This window comes from Erpetoichthys calabaricus, chromosome 8, assembly GCF_900747795.2.
Source record: "Erpetoichthys calabaricus chromosome 8, fErpCal1.3, whole genome shotgun sequence".
Classification (NCBI taxonomy): Eukaryota; Metazoa; Chordata; class Cladistia; order Polypteriformes; family Polypteridae; genus Erpetoichthys; species Erpetoichthys calabaricus.
This window is the reverse complement of record NC_041401.2, coordinates 33,668,227-33,686,334: the sequence shown is the minus strand read 5'-3', so window position 1 is coordinate 33,686,334 and position 18,108 is coordinate 33,668,227. Positions and strand designations below refer to the sequence as shown.

Below are 18,108 nucleotides of genomic sequence, written 5' to 3'. Positions count from 1 at the left end.
CTGGCGATGCTGAATGACTGCTTGTGCGTAAGCGGAGCTGTGAGGCCCTGTGAGTGAGTGCCGTTCCGTTTGGGGAAAGAGCGTGCCGGTGTGGAGCTGGATCAGTCGATTCATTACTCCTCATGAGTTATGCTCACTGGTCTGAAGCTGGATTTTCACAGGGACCATAGTTATGGAGTAGAGCACAAATTAGAGGCTCAAATTCCACTATTTTATACAGACTCAGTTTACTCCAAATGGATCTCAAAATTAATGATGGAACATCAAACACAATACTCCAGCATATGTCTGTCATAGAAAGTCAATCTGAGGTGGCCCTGGCATGGCCGGGATCTGGCACACAGTATCATGTGTTTTGTTTGCTTTATTTGTCATTCTTTTTAAAGCCAGACAAGAGCAAATTCTTGTACACTAACAATCGTAGACATTTTGAACAGAAGCCAGAGAGCTGAGGAGCATTGGCACAGCAAACAAGCGGTGGCAGTCGCGTTACTACGCTTTTTTTCTTTCTAGCTCCTCGTCTACATAATGGAGGTGTCTGTCATTCATTAATCAATCAATCAATCTCTAATTCATATTGTGCCTTTTACAGAAGAGTGATGTCATTCACCCACTTGTTTCAATCTCCTTATGGTGTACTCAGTTTCATGAAGGCCACCTCAATATATTTTATAGATACAACACGTATAAAAAGTGTTCAAGATTTGTAAAGAAGAATAGGGACAAACTTACAGAGAGAGAAAGAGAGAGGCCTGTGCCCAGCGACTCCAGGCTGTCATGGCGGCTAGAGACGCATCTGCTACACCCTGACTGAATACTGCTGTGATTAATTATTTTGTGCTTTATTTTTTTCATTAATTTAGACCACTTTGCTGAGATCTGCTCTCACTTTGACATTTCGATAACACTTTAGTTTAGGTACTGCAGAAATGCATCTGTTACTCATTTACTCTGATGTAACGACCTTAGCCAAGGCGTCTTTTGGTCTTCATGACATTTATAAAACAACAGTAGATCAGTTATTCATCTCTGTGCTGTGTGGCATATTGGCATGATGGCAAAATTACTTGTTTATATGTTAATTGTTAATATGTTAATACCACTAATACCTCTTGTTACATATGTTAATATGTTAACTTGTTACTTGTTAATATGAAGGATTCACAGATCTTATAATAAATATGTAACATCAAGAGAATTGCGTCTCAGTTACACCACCTCAGACCACTCCAAAGTGACGTTTTGTTAGAAGGTCACATTTCAGAGATGTCTTTACTGATGCTTTGTAAGTGCCACAAAGACCCAAAGAAGAGAATTCTTATAGGTACACTTGCACAAAGTCAGGGAATTTGTAGGATTCTAGTCAGGTGTCTGATCAACCAGTTATACCAAACAGGTGCTAATGATCATCAATGTCACACGTAGGTTGAAACACAGTCATTAACTGAAACAGAAACAGCTGTGTAGGAGTCTTAAAACTGGGTGAGGAACAGCCAAACTCTGCTACCAAGGTGAGGTTGTGGAAGACAGTTTCATGTCATGGCAAGATTGAGAACAGCAACAAGACACAAGGTAGTTATACTGCATCAGCAAGGTCTCTCCCAGACAAAGATTTCAAAGCAGACTGGGGTTTCAAGATGTGCTGTTCAAGCTCTTTTGAAGAAGCACAAAGAAACGGGCAACATTGAGGATCGTAGACATAGTGGTCGGCCAAGGAAACTTAGTGCAGCAGATGAAAGACACATCAAGCTTATTACCCTTCGAAATCGGAAGATGTCCAGCAGTGCCATCAGCTCAGAACTGGCAGAAACCAGTGGGATCCAGGTACACTCATCTACTGTTCGGAGAAGACTGGCCAGAAGTGGTCTTCATGGAAGAGTTGCATCCAAAAAGCCATACCTCCGACGTGGAAACAAGGCCAAGCGACTGAAGTATGCACGAAAACATAGGAACTGGGGTGCAGAAAAATGGCAGCAGGTGCTCTGGACTGATGAGTCAAAATTTGAAATATTTGGCTGTAGCAGAAGGCAGTTTGTTCGTCGAAGGGCTGGAGAGCGGTACAATAATGAGTGTCTGCAGGCAACAGTGAAGCATGGTGAAGGTTCCTTGAATGTTTGGGGCTGCATTTCTGCAAATGGAGTTGGAGATTTGGTCAGGATTAATGGTGTTCTCAATGCTGAGAAATACAGGCAGATACTTATCCATCATGCAATGCCATCAGGGAGGCGTATGATTGGCCCCAAATTTATTCTGCAGCAGGACAACGACCCCAAACATACAGCCAAAGTCATTAAGAACTATCTTCAGCGTAAAGAAGAACAAGAAGTCCTGGAAGTGATGGTATGGCCCCCACAGAGCCCTGATCTCAACATCATCGAGTGTGTCTGGGATTACATGAAGAGGCAGAAGGATGTGAGGAAGCCTACATCCACAGAAGATCTGTGGTTAGTTCTCCAAGATGTTTGGAACAACCTACCAGCCGAGTTCCTTCAAAAACTGTGTGCAAGCGTACCTAGAAGAATTGATGCTGTTTTGAAGTCAAAGGGTGGTCACACCAAATATTGATTTGATTTAGATTTCTCTTTTGTTCATTCACTGCATTTTGTTGATTGATGAAAATAAATGATTAACACTTCCATTTTTGAAAGCATTCTTTGTTTACAGCATTTTTTCACACCTGCCTAAAACTTTTGCACAGTACTGTATATAAGGGTGCACATAGGATGGAGGCCATCCCCACAACATTTAGTGGGAAACCAAACCCCACCTGGGCGACCAAGCCATTGTAAGACACATTCATGAGCACATTCTCTCTGTGCCAATTTAAAGTTGCCTAAGGTGCAATCCTTTGGGGTGCATGAGATACTTAGAATAATTAAGGGAATCTCATACTATACACAAGAAAAAAAGGGCAAACTGAACAAGAATGTGAACAAGCTAACCAGTGTGTCTCTGTGCTCCCTTATGAAAAAGGCAAGCAAAATTTAAAAAGAGCTGAATGGACCATGGAGTAGATTAACATCGCCATCAACAAGGGCTTTGAGCAAGAGCAAAGAACTGCTTTGTAAGATTCATGAAATTGAAGTTTAGGTGAAAGTGCAAATTTTGGATGAGCCCCATAGTTTTACGTTTTACACATTAACCCTGGGCTCCCCAACAATTTTTAATGATTTTTGAAACGTCATATTTTGAACTTGAAAAGTAAAACTTGCCGGCACGGTGGCGCAGTGGGTAGCGCTGCTGCCTCTCAGTTGGGAGACCTGGGTTCACTTCCCCGGGCCCTCCCTGCGTGGAGTTTGCATGTTCTCCCCGTGTCTGTGTGGGTTTCCTCCCACAGTCCAAAGACATGCAGGTTAGGTGGATTGGCGATTCTAGTGTGTGCTTGGTGTGTGGGTGTGTTTGTGTGTGTCCTGCGGTGGGTTGGCACCCTGCCCGGGATTGGTTCCTGCCTTGTGCCCTGTGTTGGCTGGGATTGGCTCCAGCAGACCCCCATGACCCTGTGTTTGGATTCAGCGGGTTGGAAAATGGATGGATGGATGAAAGTAAAACTTGACTACAAAGTGACATTTTACACTGTTATAACACCATATTAGTATGGTGTCTTAGTATGCTATCTGTAAGATAAAGATGCACAGTTTTTATCACAAGTACATTTTGATGACCAATCGCCAGAACTGAACCTCTGAATGATATTCCTCAAAACTATTTTTGTTACCAGAACCAATGCACTGAAACACCTCGCACATTTTGCACCAGCACACAGTTTTCTGCCTTTTGGCAAGTCTGTGTCCTTAGCTTCTGGATGTACTCTGTTTGCTTGCTTGTACTTCTCCAAACAGACAGCACGTGTGTTGTTTGAAGTTGTTCCTTGTGGTTGCTCAGGTACGTGTAGTGAGATATTGGCTTCATTCTGCAGCCGTGCTTTGTCTGCACTGGCCTTGCGACGTGCGTGACATTGGCGCCAGTGTGCAATGTTGTGTCCCCACCAAGTCATGACACAGTTCATCAACAAACATTCAGAACGTGTGAATGCACTTTTCACGTTCACTGTGTGGCTTGTAGTGGTTCTGTATGACACACGCATTGAATGCACACCACACAAAGAACTTCACCATGAGACGTCTCGGCCACTTGTAGTGGTATCTGCAGCTTTGTAACTTGGTCATTTGGTCATTCTTGTCAGTGCTACCCATGTAGGAATTGTAAGCCTTCACCATAGCAGTGAACAAGACTGGCATGTGCTTGTGTTCCTTGGCATTGTAGCGCAAAATGGTGACGCTTGCGTCATTGACATATTTGGTAGTCAGGAAATTTCATGTCACACCAAACAACAGCAGCTGTCTTACCGTTGAATAACACTGAATGAGAACCACATTTTATGTATTAGTCTGAATTTTATTTCTTTGTTTGAAAGGGTTTTTCATTTAATTTCTAGCTGCATCACATTCTCACGGTCAAAGCAGGGAACGATCTGCTATGGGACCTCCGCCCTGGCACAAGTTTATAGACTACAATACAGTGGCGTTAGCTGCTTTGTCCAAGATACTGATACAATGAGTAAACTAGTGCATGTGGAGCACTTAGCATTGGATATTCTGGTTTTGACCCTCACTCCTCTGTCTCGGCTCAGTGTTTGTCTTTGGTTCTGGTTATTATAGAGGATTCACTTTGGCAACTGATTCACACGACAATTACAGTTAAGCCCTCCAGTTAGAAAGACTTGTTTTTTGTACTCTAAAATGTTAATCTGTTGTTTTCTTGGTCATTGAGAAAACGATTTTTTTTATTCTGTTTCTGAAGTAAACACACATCTTCCATTCAGGCAGTCAGTTTTTGAAAAACTGATGGGCAGCTGGTGTCTGTATTGGTGGTTTTTGGACCATTTTGTGTTTTTTGTGATGGGCCTAACACAGACATCATCAGGTTTAAGATACACAGGGCATTTTCCATTCTTGGATGGATTCGTCCAGTGACATACAAGTTGGCTTTATTGTCCTGCTAAAAAAATCTTCCCTTTTTTCACATTTCTGAGTTAAAACTCATACATTCAAGTCTTGTTGTTCGAAAGAATGTCCGCTCTGGCACAAAGAAGTAGGCCTATGGGACTTGCAACTTTTTTTTATGATTGTCATATTCATACTGTTATTGCGCAGCCTCTTGGTATGTACTTTTCAGACATGGACACCACTGTTTGTGTGTTTTTAGACAGCTGCAGCTGTTTTGCTCTTCATGATGGCGCCCCATTATCAGCACATGCCAGCTGATGTCTCTGGTGACTCTTCCTATGAAGTCAATACACAAATTGGGAGAGCATGGGGGGGTCATGAGGTCGCTGGAAAGGGGTGTGTGGCGCTCCCGATATTTATGCAAAAGGACAAAGGTCCAAGTCTTTAGAGTCCTGGTGCTTCCTGTCTTGCTATCCAGTGACCTGAGATGAAGACTGGACTCCTTTGGTACCGTGTCTCTCCGGAAAATCCTTGGGTACCGTTGGTTTGACTTTGTGTCAAATGAGCGGTTGCTTATGGAGTCCTGAATGAAGCACATTACGTGCATTGTGAGGGAGCGTCAGTTACAGCACTGTGGCCATGTGGCGCGTTTCCCAGAGGGTGATCCGGCTTGTAAGATCTTCATTGCTGGGGACCTGAGTTGCTGGACCACGCCAGGCTGGACCTGGCTGCGGCAGATAGAGGGTCATTTCCGGAGGGTGGGACTGGACCGTGTGTCTGCCTGGGGGGGGGTTGCAAACCGGGATCCCGAGTTGTTTTGTTCTATAGTGGGTGCGACAAGGCACTGTACCAGTGCATGCTCCCCATCTTGACTTGACTGCTTTTTCACTGCCTTGGCAGTACTAAATGCCTTTGTGAAGCCCTCTTGTTTAGTTATATATTCAGTGTTTTTGGCCATTTTTGCATAGTCAGATTCTGTTTTTAAAAACATGTCTTGTTCTTCTCATCACTTGTCTGTCTTGGGATTTCTATTTTGAGTTAAAGTTTGAAATAAAATACATTTTTGTCCTCTGTAACTTGGTTCTGTTCTGGCCTGCCTAGCTCCATTCGTTCATCCTGATCCACTCCCCCACCCTGGATGTGTAGCCTACTGATCAGGATGGAGGGGTCACTTTGATCTCCATTCTAGGGGCTAGACAGCTACTGTTAGTTAGAGGGATGTGCCGAGAGGTGGCCGCACTGGCCTTAAAGTATTAAACAAATATGTGTTCTCCCGTTCAGTCATCCAACTGTTTTCATCATGTGACACCCTCGACACAAGAGCCTTCATCTTTAACTTCCTCCACCTGCCACTTTGAACCTCTAAGGACACCATAAATTGACTCATCTCTGAATTCATAAAATCACTTCCCATGTACCCAATTATTGTTTTCCATGCAAGGTATGCGTCATATACATGCACTTAGAGACAGCCTTTCAGGACCATGGGGCACGTTTCATTTCAGAGAGCGCCTTTTCACAACACCCTCACATACCCACACACACACTCTCGACTTCCTCGACTCTGTTTTTACATACAGTCCTTCTAATTCATTTGGCACCTTTTGTTTTAGAACATCTCCTTTACACAAACTGATCCATTATACTGACGGATTTCCACAAGTCTTCTCACAAGATACTGAAATATATATGGGTCCCTGGAACATAATTCTTACAGACCTGACATTATTACTGCATTTCTAAAGAGATATCAAAGCTGCTAATCTATAAAAGCGGCTTGTGAATGATCTTTAATTTTATCTCAGAACTCTAAACTGTACCCCTGTGATGGTGAGATCTGTGAAGAGGGCTATTTAAATTCAGATTGACTGAGCGTTAGATACTATTTAATGCTGACTGTTGAGTTGCGTCCTGAGCCTCTGTCTGATACCTTGTTTCTTGATTGCCCTCTGGGCAGCGTTTTCATGTTCTTCAGTGGTTTGTACTCCATGAGTATCCCAGTGGACTCCTGCTTCCTCTCACAGTTTAAAGGCATGTGGTTTTGTTGATTTTTAACCTTAAATGGCCCCAGTGCAAGTGGGTATGGGAGTCTGTGTTGGAATGCCATTCTGTCCTGGGTGGATTCCTGATGTCAGTCTGTTGAAACTATGATGAGCTCCAGCTCCGGTTACCCATGACCCCGTGCTGAGATAAGCAGCTATAGAACAAGGAACAATGGGAGTTACTGTTGCAGCACCTGCCTGCTAGTTACTTTGTTTATGGCACATCATGTCACTGGCATACATTGTGGGGTAACCTGCATGCTGGGGATGTGGGTTTCTTCAACCTAAAGTGTATTTTATATTTCATTGCTGGGAGATGGACCAATCTTTTCTAATATAAAATTACATTATATTCTCAAGTCATGGAGAGTTTGGAGCTTGTCATGGCTGCATTAGATGCATGGCAGGAGCCGACACTGGCAAGGGCGACTTCCATTGCAGGGGCCTAACATTTCTTATACAACCCCAATTCCAATGAAGTTGGGACGTTGTGTAAAATGTAAATAAAAACAGAATACAATGATTTGCAAATCCTTTTCAACCTATATTCAATTGAATACACTATAAAGACAAGATATTGAATGTTCAAACTGATAAACTTTATTGTTGTTTTGCAAATCTTTGCTCATTTTGAATTTGATGCCTGCAACACATTCCAAAAAAGTTGGGACAGGGGCATGTTTACCACTGTGTTATATCGCCTTTCCTTTTAACTACACTCAATAAGCGTTTGGGAACTGAGGACACTAATTGTTGAAGCTGTGTAGGAGGAATTCTTTCCCATTCTTGCTTGATGTACAACTTTAGTTGCTCAACAGTCCAGAGTCTCAGTTGTCGTATTTTGTGCTTCATAATGCGCCACACATTTTCAATGGGAGACAGGTCTGGACCGCACTCAGGCCAGTCTAGTACCCGCACTCTTTTACTACGAAGCCACACTGTTGTAACACATGCAGAATGTGGCTTTGCATTGTCCTGCTGAAATAAGCAGAGACGTCCCTGAAAAAGACGTCGCTTGGATGGCAGCATATGTTGCTCCAAAACCTGTATGTACCTTTCAGCATTAACGGTGCCTTCACAGATGTGCAAGTTACCCATGCCATGGGCACTAACACACCCCCATGCCATCACAGATGCTGGTTTTTGAACTTTGCGCTGATAACAATCCGGATGGTCCTTTTCCTCTTTGGCCTGGAGGACACGACATCCATGATTTCCAAAAACAATTTGAAATGTTGACTCATCAGACCACAGCACACTTTTCTACTTTGCGTCAGTCCATCTCAGATGAGTTCGGGCCCAGAGAAGCCGGCGGCCTTTCTGGGTGTTGTTGATATATGGCTTTCGCTATGCATGGTAGAGTTTTAACTTGCACTTGTAGATGTAGTGACGAACTGTGTTAACTGACAATGGTTTTCTGAAGTATTGCTGAGCCCACGTGGTAATATCCTTTACAGAATGATGTCGGTTTTTAATGCAGTGCCTTCGAAGGATCGAAGGTCACAGGCATCCAGTGTTGGTATTCGGTCTTGCCGCTTACGTGCAGAGATTATATGACAGTAGATGATGAAATCCTTAGATTCCTTGCAATTGTACGTTGAGAAACGTTGTTCTTAAACTGCTGGACTATTTGCCCACGCAGTTGTTCACAAAGTGGTGAACCTCGCCCCATCATTGCTTGTGAACGACTGAGCCTTTTGGGGATGCTCCTTTTATACCCAATCATGATTAACCTGTTAATCCAATTAACCTGTTCACCTGTGGAATGTTCAAAACAGGTGTTTATTGAACATTCCTAAACTTTCCTAGTCTTTTGCTGCCCCTGTCCCACCTTTTTTGGAACGTGTTGCAGGCATCAAATTCAAAATGAGTGAAGATTTGCAAAACAACAATAAAGTTTATCAGTTTGAACATTCGATATCTTGTCTTCGTAGTGTATTCAATTGAATATAGGTTGAAAAGGATTTGCAAATCATTGTATTCTGTTTTATTTACGTTTTACACAACTTCATTGGAATTGGGGTTGTAAAATATTAACGGTTCTTATATAAAATTGTTATTATATGTGCATCTTAAAAATGTATAATAAAGCAGATAACTGACTGTATTTAAAAACTGGGAAATATCCAAGTGCACTGAGACACACATGCCTAATCTCACATTTACTGGACTAATTTAGAGTGTCAGGGTTATGTTTAAAATGTGAGAGGAAACCAGTAGAGAGACTAACACCCCATCTTGACATGAGGAGTACATGCAGATTTCACAGACAGTGAGACCCGGCTGCGAATTGAGACCAGGTCTCTGGTAGAAGTTCTAACCACTGAACCATTCTGCTGCCCCTGTTTCTGATACAACCAATAAATACAAAACTCACCTGGTTTTCATTGTAGGTGTGTAGGCTGAAAAGAGGCCTTTGAAGAATAAACTCATTTTCAGCAGCCATGCAGACTTTGGCTTTTGATGCCTCCGTATCGCCCATCATCCTCACAGGGTCAAATTCTGCCTCAACTGCAACCTGCAAACACAAGAGCAAAGGGCCAAGGAGTGACTTGTTAATACGTGTTTTTGAAGGAGGATAACAGACACCAGTTGTATATTCATGCACTCCAGAAAAATTCAAACACATCATGTCTCGTGTGCCATAATCCCGTTTGGCGGGCCTCTCTTGCTTTCACAAACACATCTGGGGACACAGAACCTGATTTCGCAAAGCATCCAGTCGTTTCTTCTTGTCATCCTCCTCCTGCTGCCGTCGGAGAGCTTGTTCTTCCCTTTCCTTCAGACGCTGCTGCAGTATATGGTGCCGGAACTGAACTCTGAAAGAGAAGATAGTGAAATATAGTCTGTAAAAAATGAGCTAAAAGGTTTCAAAGAACGTCAAGAATATCTTTGTTCATAAAACAGGTGTAAGAGTCAATCTTAGAAAGTTAATGGTTTAAATCTGTACCACAATTAGATCCGGCACAATTATAATATGCGCTGTCCTGCTAGAGCAGCAGCAAAGGAAAAAGAGAAAAAAATAAATAAAATAATCCAGGGTGCGAGTAACCAACACTACTTTCCTACTATACCACCCCAAGTATAGAGACACGCCAGTGAAAGCAGGGTTAATTAAAAAATGATTATTGGCAGAAAATACACACACTTACTGTAACAAAAAACCCCTATATACATAATATCACGCTGCAGCGCTTCCCACCCAACACAAATCATGGTACAAAACACTTAAAACACATATGCTACTAATACAGAAATTTGAGCAAGAGAAAAAAATAATGTATTTGTAGTCCTTTAAATATTCTATGTAACAACAACAACAACAACATTTATTTATATAGCACATTTTCATACAAATAATGTAGCTCAAAGTGTACAGAATGACTATCTCAGTCTGCGGTGGGGAATGAGGCGCCGAACCATACCTCCTGTTCCAGGAAACGTACAGATTAACAGTTCCTGAATACCTTTCACCAGAAAGTAATAATAATAAGTCTTGAAATGAACCCGGGTTCACCTGATGTTTTCCATGCGGTGACAATCCTTTCCCTCTTGCTTTTTCCTGTGATGGCGTCCACTTCACTCTTGGCTCTGCGCTTCCCTTCTCCTTTTTTTACATACTGTTGACTCCTCCCCTTACCGTCTGTTGGCCCTCCAAGCCAGGTGCTCCCCTCCCCATTGTACCATTGGCCGGCCTTACAAATTAAGCCATTCCACTAATAACAAGAAAGTTACAAACTCCCAGTGATGCATACATATTCCAGACGATCGTTACAAGTTATACTGATATTAGTGTTTGCTTAATTTGAGTAAGAATATAATTTTCTTTCATAGCCATAGACAATGGTATAGTCTCTTACCCCCTGTAAGTTTATATGACATTGATCGTTCTTGCTATATCTGAGATACAGTGTGTTAATGGAGTCTGTTGTTGTTTAGAAAAGATCTCAGTGCTAGCAGGGACTGTCAGACCCATTTACAGTATGAAAATGGGATAAGCATGCAGTTTTCTGACTGTTTAGAAATGGTTCAACTGTAATCAAACTTAAAGAACGAAACAAGATATATAAGGTTTAAACTTTTCTTTTCTTTGCTATATCATTTTTTTCTCTATTTTTATGTGAACTGTTTTACTTAGAATTTTTACTAAAGTTATTTGTTTGTTATTAAGTTTGTTTGTGGAATCATTTACTTGTTCAAAATGTACTCCCATCTATGAATAAAACATCAACATATACTTCATTTTGAAGCCAGTCATTGTCACATATGGGAGTCGATGCATTCACAGAAGTAACTGCTAAATACTGAGAAACATTTTTTTCTGTTTTTCTCAACACTCTACAGAAATGTCACTGGTAAAAATAATTTATGGCTATCAGCACCCTGACCTGGCCTACCAAGAAGAGTGCCATGTAAGAATAAACTGAGTTAAGCCTCATCATTTAATTGGAATAATCATTCTACTGCGCACTGATGTTCTGCATTGCCCCATTTCCCTCAAATCCATGAGTAAGTATTTTCTGGGAAGTCTGCCATTTCTTCAGAGAGCAATTACAGAGTGCTCCTTGATTTCCCCGCAGCTGCTGTTAAAGATGTTTGACCCACATTTCACCTCATCTTGACTCTACTGTACTTGAAATATTTTTTCCACCCACTTTCAATTTTTCACACAAAAGCAACACAACAAGTTGGTCAGCCCCTCTAAGCTGCACATCCTGCTTGAGAGAACAGATGATGAAAAGAACAAGCAAATGTGGTGGGCCGCAATACAACAAATGCCTCCTTATAGACTGCTGGATGGCGTAGATTTGTTCAAGTAGGGAGCAAAGTAGATTTTAACCTCCATTTCTTTCACTGGCACTGAAGTGAACTCTTCAACAGAACTTTGGACTTTCGGCATTTGACTGTAGTACAGTTTAGAACTTTACTGTATTTAACCGACATTTCTGTTCCAGTGTGGTGCTGAGGTGTCACCTGCTGCACTCGGATCCCAGTCCAGGTGGTTCGTTGTGTGGTGGGTGCAGCAACACGCTATCAGCGCATGCTCCCACACTCACTCTCTCTCTCGCCATTGGTGAGTGTGAAAAAGGATAACAAAATTCTGCAGATCTTTCTAAATTAGTAATAAATACAAAATAGAAACTATACAAATTCATACATATCAGTCAGTGTTGGGCAGTTTTCATGTCATATTAGCATTAGTTTCAAATTCATACAATATAATTAAGGTGTCACGGAGGACTGAAGCATATCCTAGCAGCAGTGGCACAAGCCAGAAAAAAGTTCTGAAGAGACCAGCAGTCCACCAAAGGGCCCACTCATGTACACACCCACACTCACATAAGGTCAATTTAGAATCATCAATCGACCTAAGCTGCATGTCAAACTGGGACTGCTGAAGTAAAATCCTCACATGCACACGGTGCCTGTGGAAGTCCCTTTGGAGCCCTAGGTGGGGTTGATTGATGTTGTCCTCATTGTCCATTGCGGGTAGTCAGTATTATTACACTTCAATGACCTGTTTTTCCCTCAGCATGCGTAGGGTCGCTCCTTCAATAGCACACACGGTAGACTTTAAGGAGTGTGCTCACTTTTACTTTCATATACTGCGTCCAGTGAGTAACGGTGCACACTCAGTATCTTCAGAGTTGACTACCCTTGTGCCCCTCGGGTTTACTATCATTAACAGTTGCCTGGTCATTACCATCATAGTTTGATAATAGATAGATAGATAGATACTTTATTAATCCCAAGGGGAAATTCACATACTCCAGCAGCAGCATACTGATACAAAAACAATATTAAATTAAAGAGTAATAAAAATGCAGGTAAAAACAGACAATAACTTTGAATAATGTTAACGTTTACCCCCCCCCGGGTGGAATTGAAGAGTCGCATAGTTTGGGGGAGGAACGATCTCCTCAGTCTGTCAGTGGAGCAGGACAGTGACAGCAGTCTGTCACTGAAGCTGCTCCTTTGTCTGGAGATGATACTGTTCAGTGGATTCTCCATTATTGACAGGAGCCTGCTCAGCGCCTGTCGCTCTGCCACGGATGTCAAACTGTCCAGCTCCGTGCCTACAATAGAGCCTGCTTTCCTCACCAGTTTGTCCAGGCGTGAGGCGTCCCTGTTCTTTATGCTGCCTCCCCAGCACACCACCGCATAGAAGAGGGCCTTCGCCACAACCGTCTGATAGAACATCTGCAGCATCTTATTGCAGATGTTGAAGGACGCCAGCCTTCTAAGGAAGTATAGTCGGCTCTGTCCTTTCTTACACAGAGCATCAGTGGCAGTCCAGTCTAATTTATCATCCAGCTGCACTCCCAGGTATTTATAGGTCTGCACCCTCTGCACACAGTCATCTGTGATGATCACGGGGTCCATGAGGGGCCTGGTCCTCCTAAAATCCACTAACAGCTCCTTGGTTTTGCTGGTGTTCAGGTGTAGGTGGTTTAAGTCGCACCATTTAACAAAGTCCTTTATGAGGTTCCTGTACTCCTCCTCCTGCCTACTCCTGATGCAGCCCACGATAGCAGTGTTGTCAGTGAACTTTTGCACGTGGCAGGACTCCGAGTTGTATTGGAAGTCCGATGTATATAGGCTGAACAGTACCGGAGAAAGTACAGTCCCCTGCGGCGATCCTGTGCTGCTGACCACAATGTCAGACCTGCAGTTCCCGAGACGCACATACTGAGGTCTGTTTGTAAGATAGTCCACGATCCATGCTACTAGGTATGAATCTACTCCCATCTCTGTCAGCTTGTCTCCAAGGAGCAGATAATGTTTGCTTTTGTCTTGCTTAAGTGGCACAATAGTGGTGATGCTGCCTTGTGGTAAGGAGACCAGGGTTTGCATCCTGCGTGGAGTTTGTATGTTTTCCCCGTGTCTGTGTGGGTTTCCTCCGGGTGCTCCAGCTTATTCCCAAAGTCCAAAGACATGCAAGTTAGGTGGATTGGTGACACCAGTGTGTGGTTGGGGTGAGGGTGTGTGTTTGTTCGCTCTATGATGGACTGGCACCCTGTCCAGAGTTTGTTCCTGCCTTACACCCTATGGTAGCTGGGATAGGCTCCAGCAATTCCCACGACCCTTCTTAGGACAAAGCGGTTTAGAATATGACTGACAATAAAATGTTTTTGTTTTTCTTGGTTTCGTTCTTTTGTAATGTTTCCTATTATTCTTGTTTTCTTTTTCTCCTCCAAATGCTAACTTGCTTTTTCTTTCCTTTGTTGATTTGCTATTTTCTTCCTACTCTGAATTTTGTAGTGATGGCCTAAGAAATGTCATCACTTGAAAAAGTAAATGATTAGGTCTGGTGCTTACAATCATATGGATCAGAAAGTAGACCCCACGGAAACTGTTGACTTTTCTAACATGCAGTATTTGTATTCAAAAAGACAAAGGTGATATACTTGAATAAAAACACAAAGAAAATTTGCCTTTTCAATCATTTACTCTACAAAAATATCAATAGATATAATGGTCTGCTGGGGAAGAAGTAAGCACAGCCTTACAGCTGGTACTGAAACGTCTTCTTGTAAATGTTTTGCATTTCTGCCCACCAGTCTCTGACACTGACGTGATGACATTTTTGACGACTCCTCCATGCAAAAGGCTTTCAGTTGCAAGATGTTTGTGGCTTTTCTTGCATGGACCGCCAGTTTCAAAACCCCACACAAAATTTCAATGGGAATCAAATCAGGGCCTTGTCTAGGCCAGTCCATGACCATCCAGTTTTTCCTTCTAAATTATCACTTTCAAAGGTCCATGACTGATTCAACTTCAACTTATGGACAGATGGCCTCACATTTTCTTCAAGGCCGTGAGGCAGCAAAGTACGCCCAAACCCTAACATCTTCATAACCCTGCTACACAGATGGTGTGAGATTCTTCTCCTGAAATGCTGTCTTCAGCTTGTGACAAACATGTCTACTGTTACTGTGGCCAAACAACCCTGTCTTTGATTCATCTGTCCAGAGCATATTGTTCCAGAAGGCCTGGTATTTGCCTTCATGTTCAATGGCCAACTCTAGTCTTGCTGTAATGTTCTTTTTGGAATACAAAAGCTTTTTTTTTCTAACACACCTTGCATGCAGGTGACATTATTGCAATCAATCAATTTCTGATTATAGATGCGCTTTGACACCAACTGTTTAATGAGTTACCTGCTGATTCTACGATAAAATTTTGTGGTTCTTGGAAACCTCTTTTAGTTTCAAACGGTCAACTCTTGGGCTTAATTTTCTAGGTCAGCCAGTCCTGGACAAATTAGCAGTTACTTGAAATCTGCGGCACTTGTAGGTGATTTTCCATACAGTGATTTCAAATAATTAGGCAATCCCTAGCCAGACTTGTAGGCATCCTGACCCTTCTTTCTGAAGTCCTTAGAGTGCTCTTTTGATCTTGGGATGATGACACCACACACATCAACAGCAAAAAGAACAACAGACCTTCGATATCTGAGGTTTAAATAAATCAAGTTCCACCTACATACTCCCTAAGGAGGTTATAATCATCGGCACCTAATCTGGAACACCTGATTCTAATTTTACGTATTCGAAGTGGTGATAAATGTAAGGGTGGGCTTATTTTGTCTGTGTGTCAAATCGTCATTTTTGGTAATTTAGATTACTAGGGGGCTTCAACCCTGCTCACTTCGCTCAACAAACCGGCCTGCGCTACACGCCAGCCACTTCGCGTCTCTGCTACTCACGTTGTGAAGAGGGGGGCTGAACGCACCTAAAGAAGATGCGGTCGCTCCTCCGAAGCCCCCTCTTAAACAGTGATACAATGGGAAACAAATACAGGTTTTCTATTTACCTCTTTGCTCGATCAGCTGCTGCCATATGGCGTGATCTGCATCTCATGCGGCGCTTTGAACATTTAAAAGCCTGTACAGCAGCTGTCCTTCTGTCTCACTGCCTTGTCTCCTTTCTCCCCTAGACATCCTCCACTATGAAGAGGAAGATTTGCTATTCTTTTAATTGAGATATGGAACTGTCCCCTCCGACTACACACGGAGCTCGATTCACTCTTGACAGAGACTTATGTTTGTTTGAAGTGTTTGAATAATGTTTGTGTCTCTGAAATCTCCTGTTTATCAGTGCAACTCTGTGACCCAAGCATAACAGCGTATGTGTATTTCACTTTCAACAAACAACCAATCTTTTAATTCTCGCGGATACGCCTCTTCATTGGGAAGAAACACTACTTTTCCCTGATGGCAACATGAATTAGACGATCTACAAGCATCCGACTTAAAGTTTAAATCCGAACAATATATTCAATCTCTTTTCGCTGTTCCGTTATTTCACCGAGTAATAATTTCTGTTTGTTTGCGCTAATGCAATCTTCACTACCATGGTTTTGAGACTTTCGAATTTTCGTACTTCCATTATCTCTAACCGCTCTGCATGTGTATCACGCCAACGTTTTTGAATTCTTTATGACTTTCTACTTTGTCATCTACTCTTTGTCTTTTATTTCTGGCCCCAGGTGTGGTTAAATCTCTTGGCACAAAGTCTCATCTTGCGGGACATGACAGTGTCTCTCTGAGAAAGTCATGTCTCGTCTCTCCTCCCAAGATTTTTTTATTATAATAGAGAGATGAGAATAAATACATTTGTTCAATTATATCACCTTTATCTGAAGGCACTGTTTGTATGGCAATCTAATGTTTGCCTTTTCAAATATATTGAAAAAGTCAATTATTTCTATGGGGTGCACTTACTTTGTCAGACAAGTGAGGGACACTTTTTTGTTGCAGGACATGATAGACAGGCAGCCTGCCTACGGATGGTTTCTGTTTGTGCCAGAACAGAGTGTGGACCTGAGCTGAGGTGGCCTCATGACAGAGTGATGGATAGAGTGACCAAAAAATGAAGGAAGCATTGAATATAAAGACACACAAATAGCTCCATGAAAAAAGTATCTTCCTCGTCCGTTATGTTTTTCATCCTTGCAGTAAATGTTATCAAGTTTTCCATCAGAATTAATATCAAGTAAAATGAACCTTTAGTAAACAAATAAATGATATTACTTTCATCTGTTTAGAAAAGTTATGTCACGCCCCATGTATAAAAGGAATTGCCCTCAAGACTCAATAACTGCTTTAAACACCTTAATAATTTCATCTTAATGTCTCGTTTTTGTACTTATTGGTCAGTCTCATGGGTGTACAGACATTTTCACCAACTCCTGCTTCTCATTCTTGTGAGTGTGACTCACTGGAGCCCACAGGCCTTAGCAATGGCCTTGTAATGCTTTTCTGATTGACAGACAACAACGGGAGGGATAGTGTTTTATGGTGGCCACTGTAATCTGGAGTGGATCCAACGTGTAACTTCAACCCCTAAAGAGACCAAGAAGAACCTAAAAGAACCAGTCATCTATGCCTGAAACTTATAACGTTTAGACTTAAAGGTAGATAACTGCTCATTTGTAGAGGCTGTAGGAGAAAGAAAGGAAAAAAGTGGAAGTTAGAGAAAAACACTGGAAATAATTCAATGTGAGGTGCCTTTCAAATATTTTAGGACCCTAGCCTTAAAAGCGAATTGGTTCTGAGTGTTTTATGTACTCCTCATGAACTGCCAATAAAATACCTTCAGTACACTGTTGCGGACGGCCAGGGCCCTTACCCGGCCGGGACACCTCTACACTGAAAGGACCAGGGGAAAGAACATATTCAGAATATTACCTCCCCCAGAACGATAGATGGCAGCCCCCTTGGGTTACAGCGGTGTCTTGGACACCCACAGGGCTCCATGGGAGTTGGAGTTTGGTGCAGACCTACTGGGTTCTATGGGCGTTGCCAGGAACTGATCAGCCTTGTGTGGCAGCACTTACGCCAAACCAGGAAATGCTGCTGGAAGAAGGTCGTCGAGCACCAGGAGCACTTCTGGGTGCCCTATAAAAGGAGCCAGCAGCCACTATTAAGGGAGCCAGAGTCGGGAGGTGGAGGACAAAACTTGCCAGGAGGTGTGGAGGTGGATTGAGAGGAAGAGAAAGAGAAAAAGAAGAAGAAGAGAAAGTGTTTTGTGCTACGTGTTTAGTGCTGTAAGAAAAAAAATAATAAAAACGTGTGTGCAGAACTTGTGTCCTGCGTCTGTCTGTGTTGGGTTTGG

The 18,108-nt window shown here is 42.4% G+C and overlaps 1 protein-coding gene across 1 annotated transcript in view; it reads right to left on the bottom strand.

The window, feature by feature from the left end:
- LOC114655444 (coiled-coil domain-containing protein 148-like) overlaps positions 1-18,108 on the bottom strand; it is a 201,791-nt gene that overhangs the window by 7,028 nt on the left and 176,655 nt on the right. Inside the window, exons 12-13 of the mRNA XM_051931438.1 lie at positions 9,690-9,807; positions 9,366-9,506 (exon numbers count right to left, since the gene is read on the bottom strand). Coding sequence (XP_051787398.1) covers positions 9,366-9,506; positions 9,690-9,807 — 259 coding nt within the window. The remainder of the gene's footprint in view (positions 1-9,365; positions 9,507-9,689; positions 9,808-18,108) is intronic.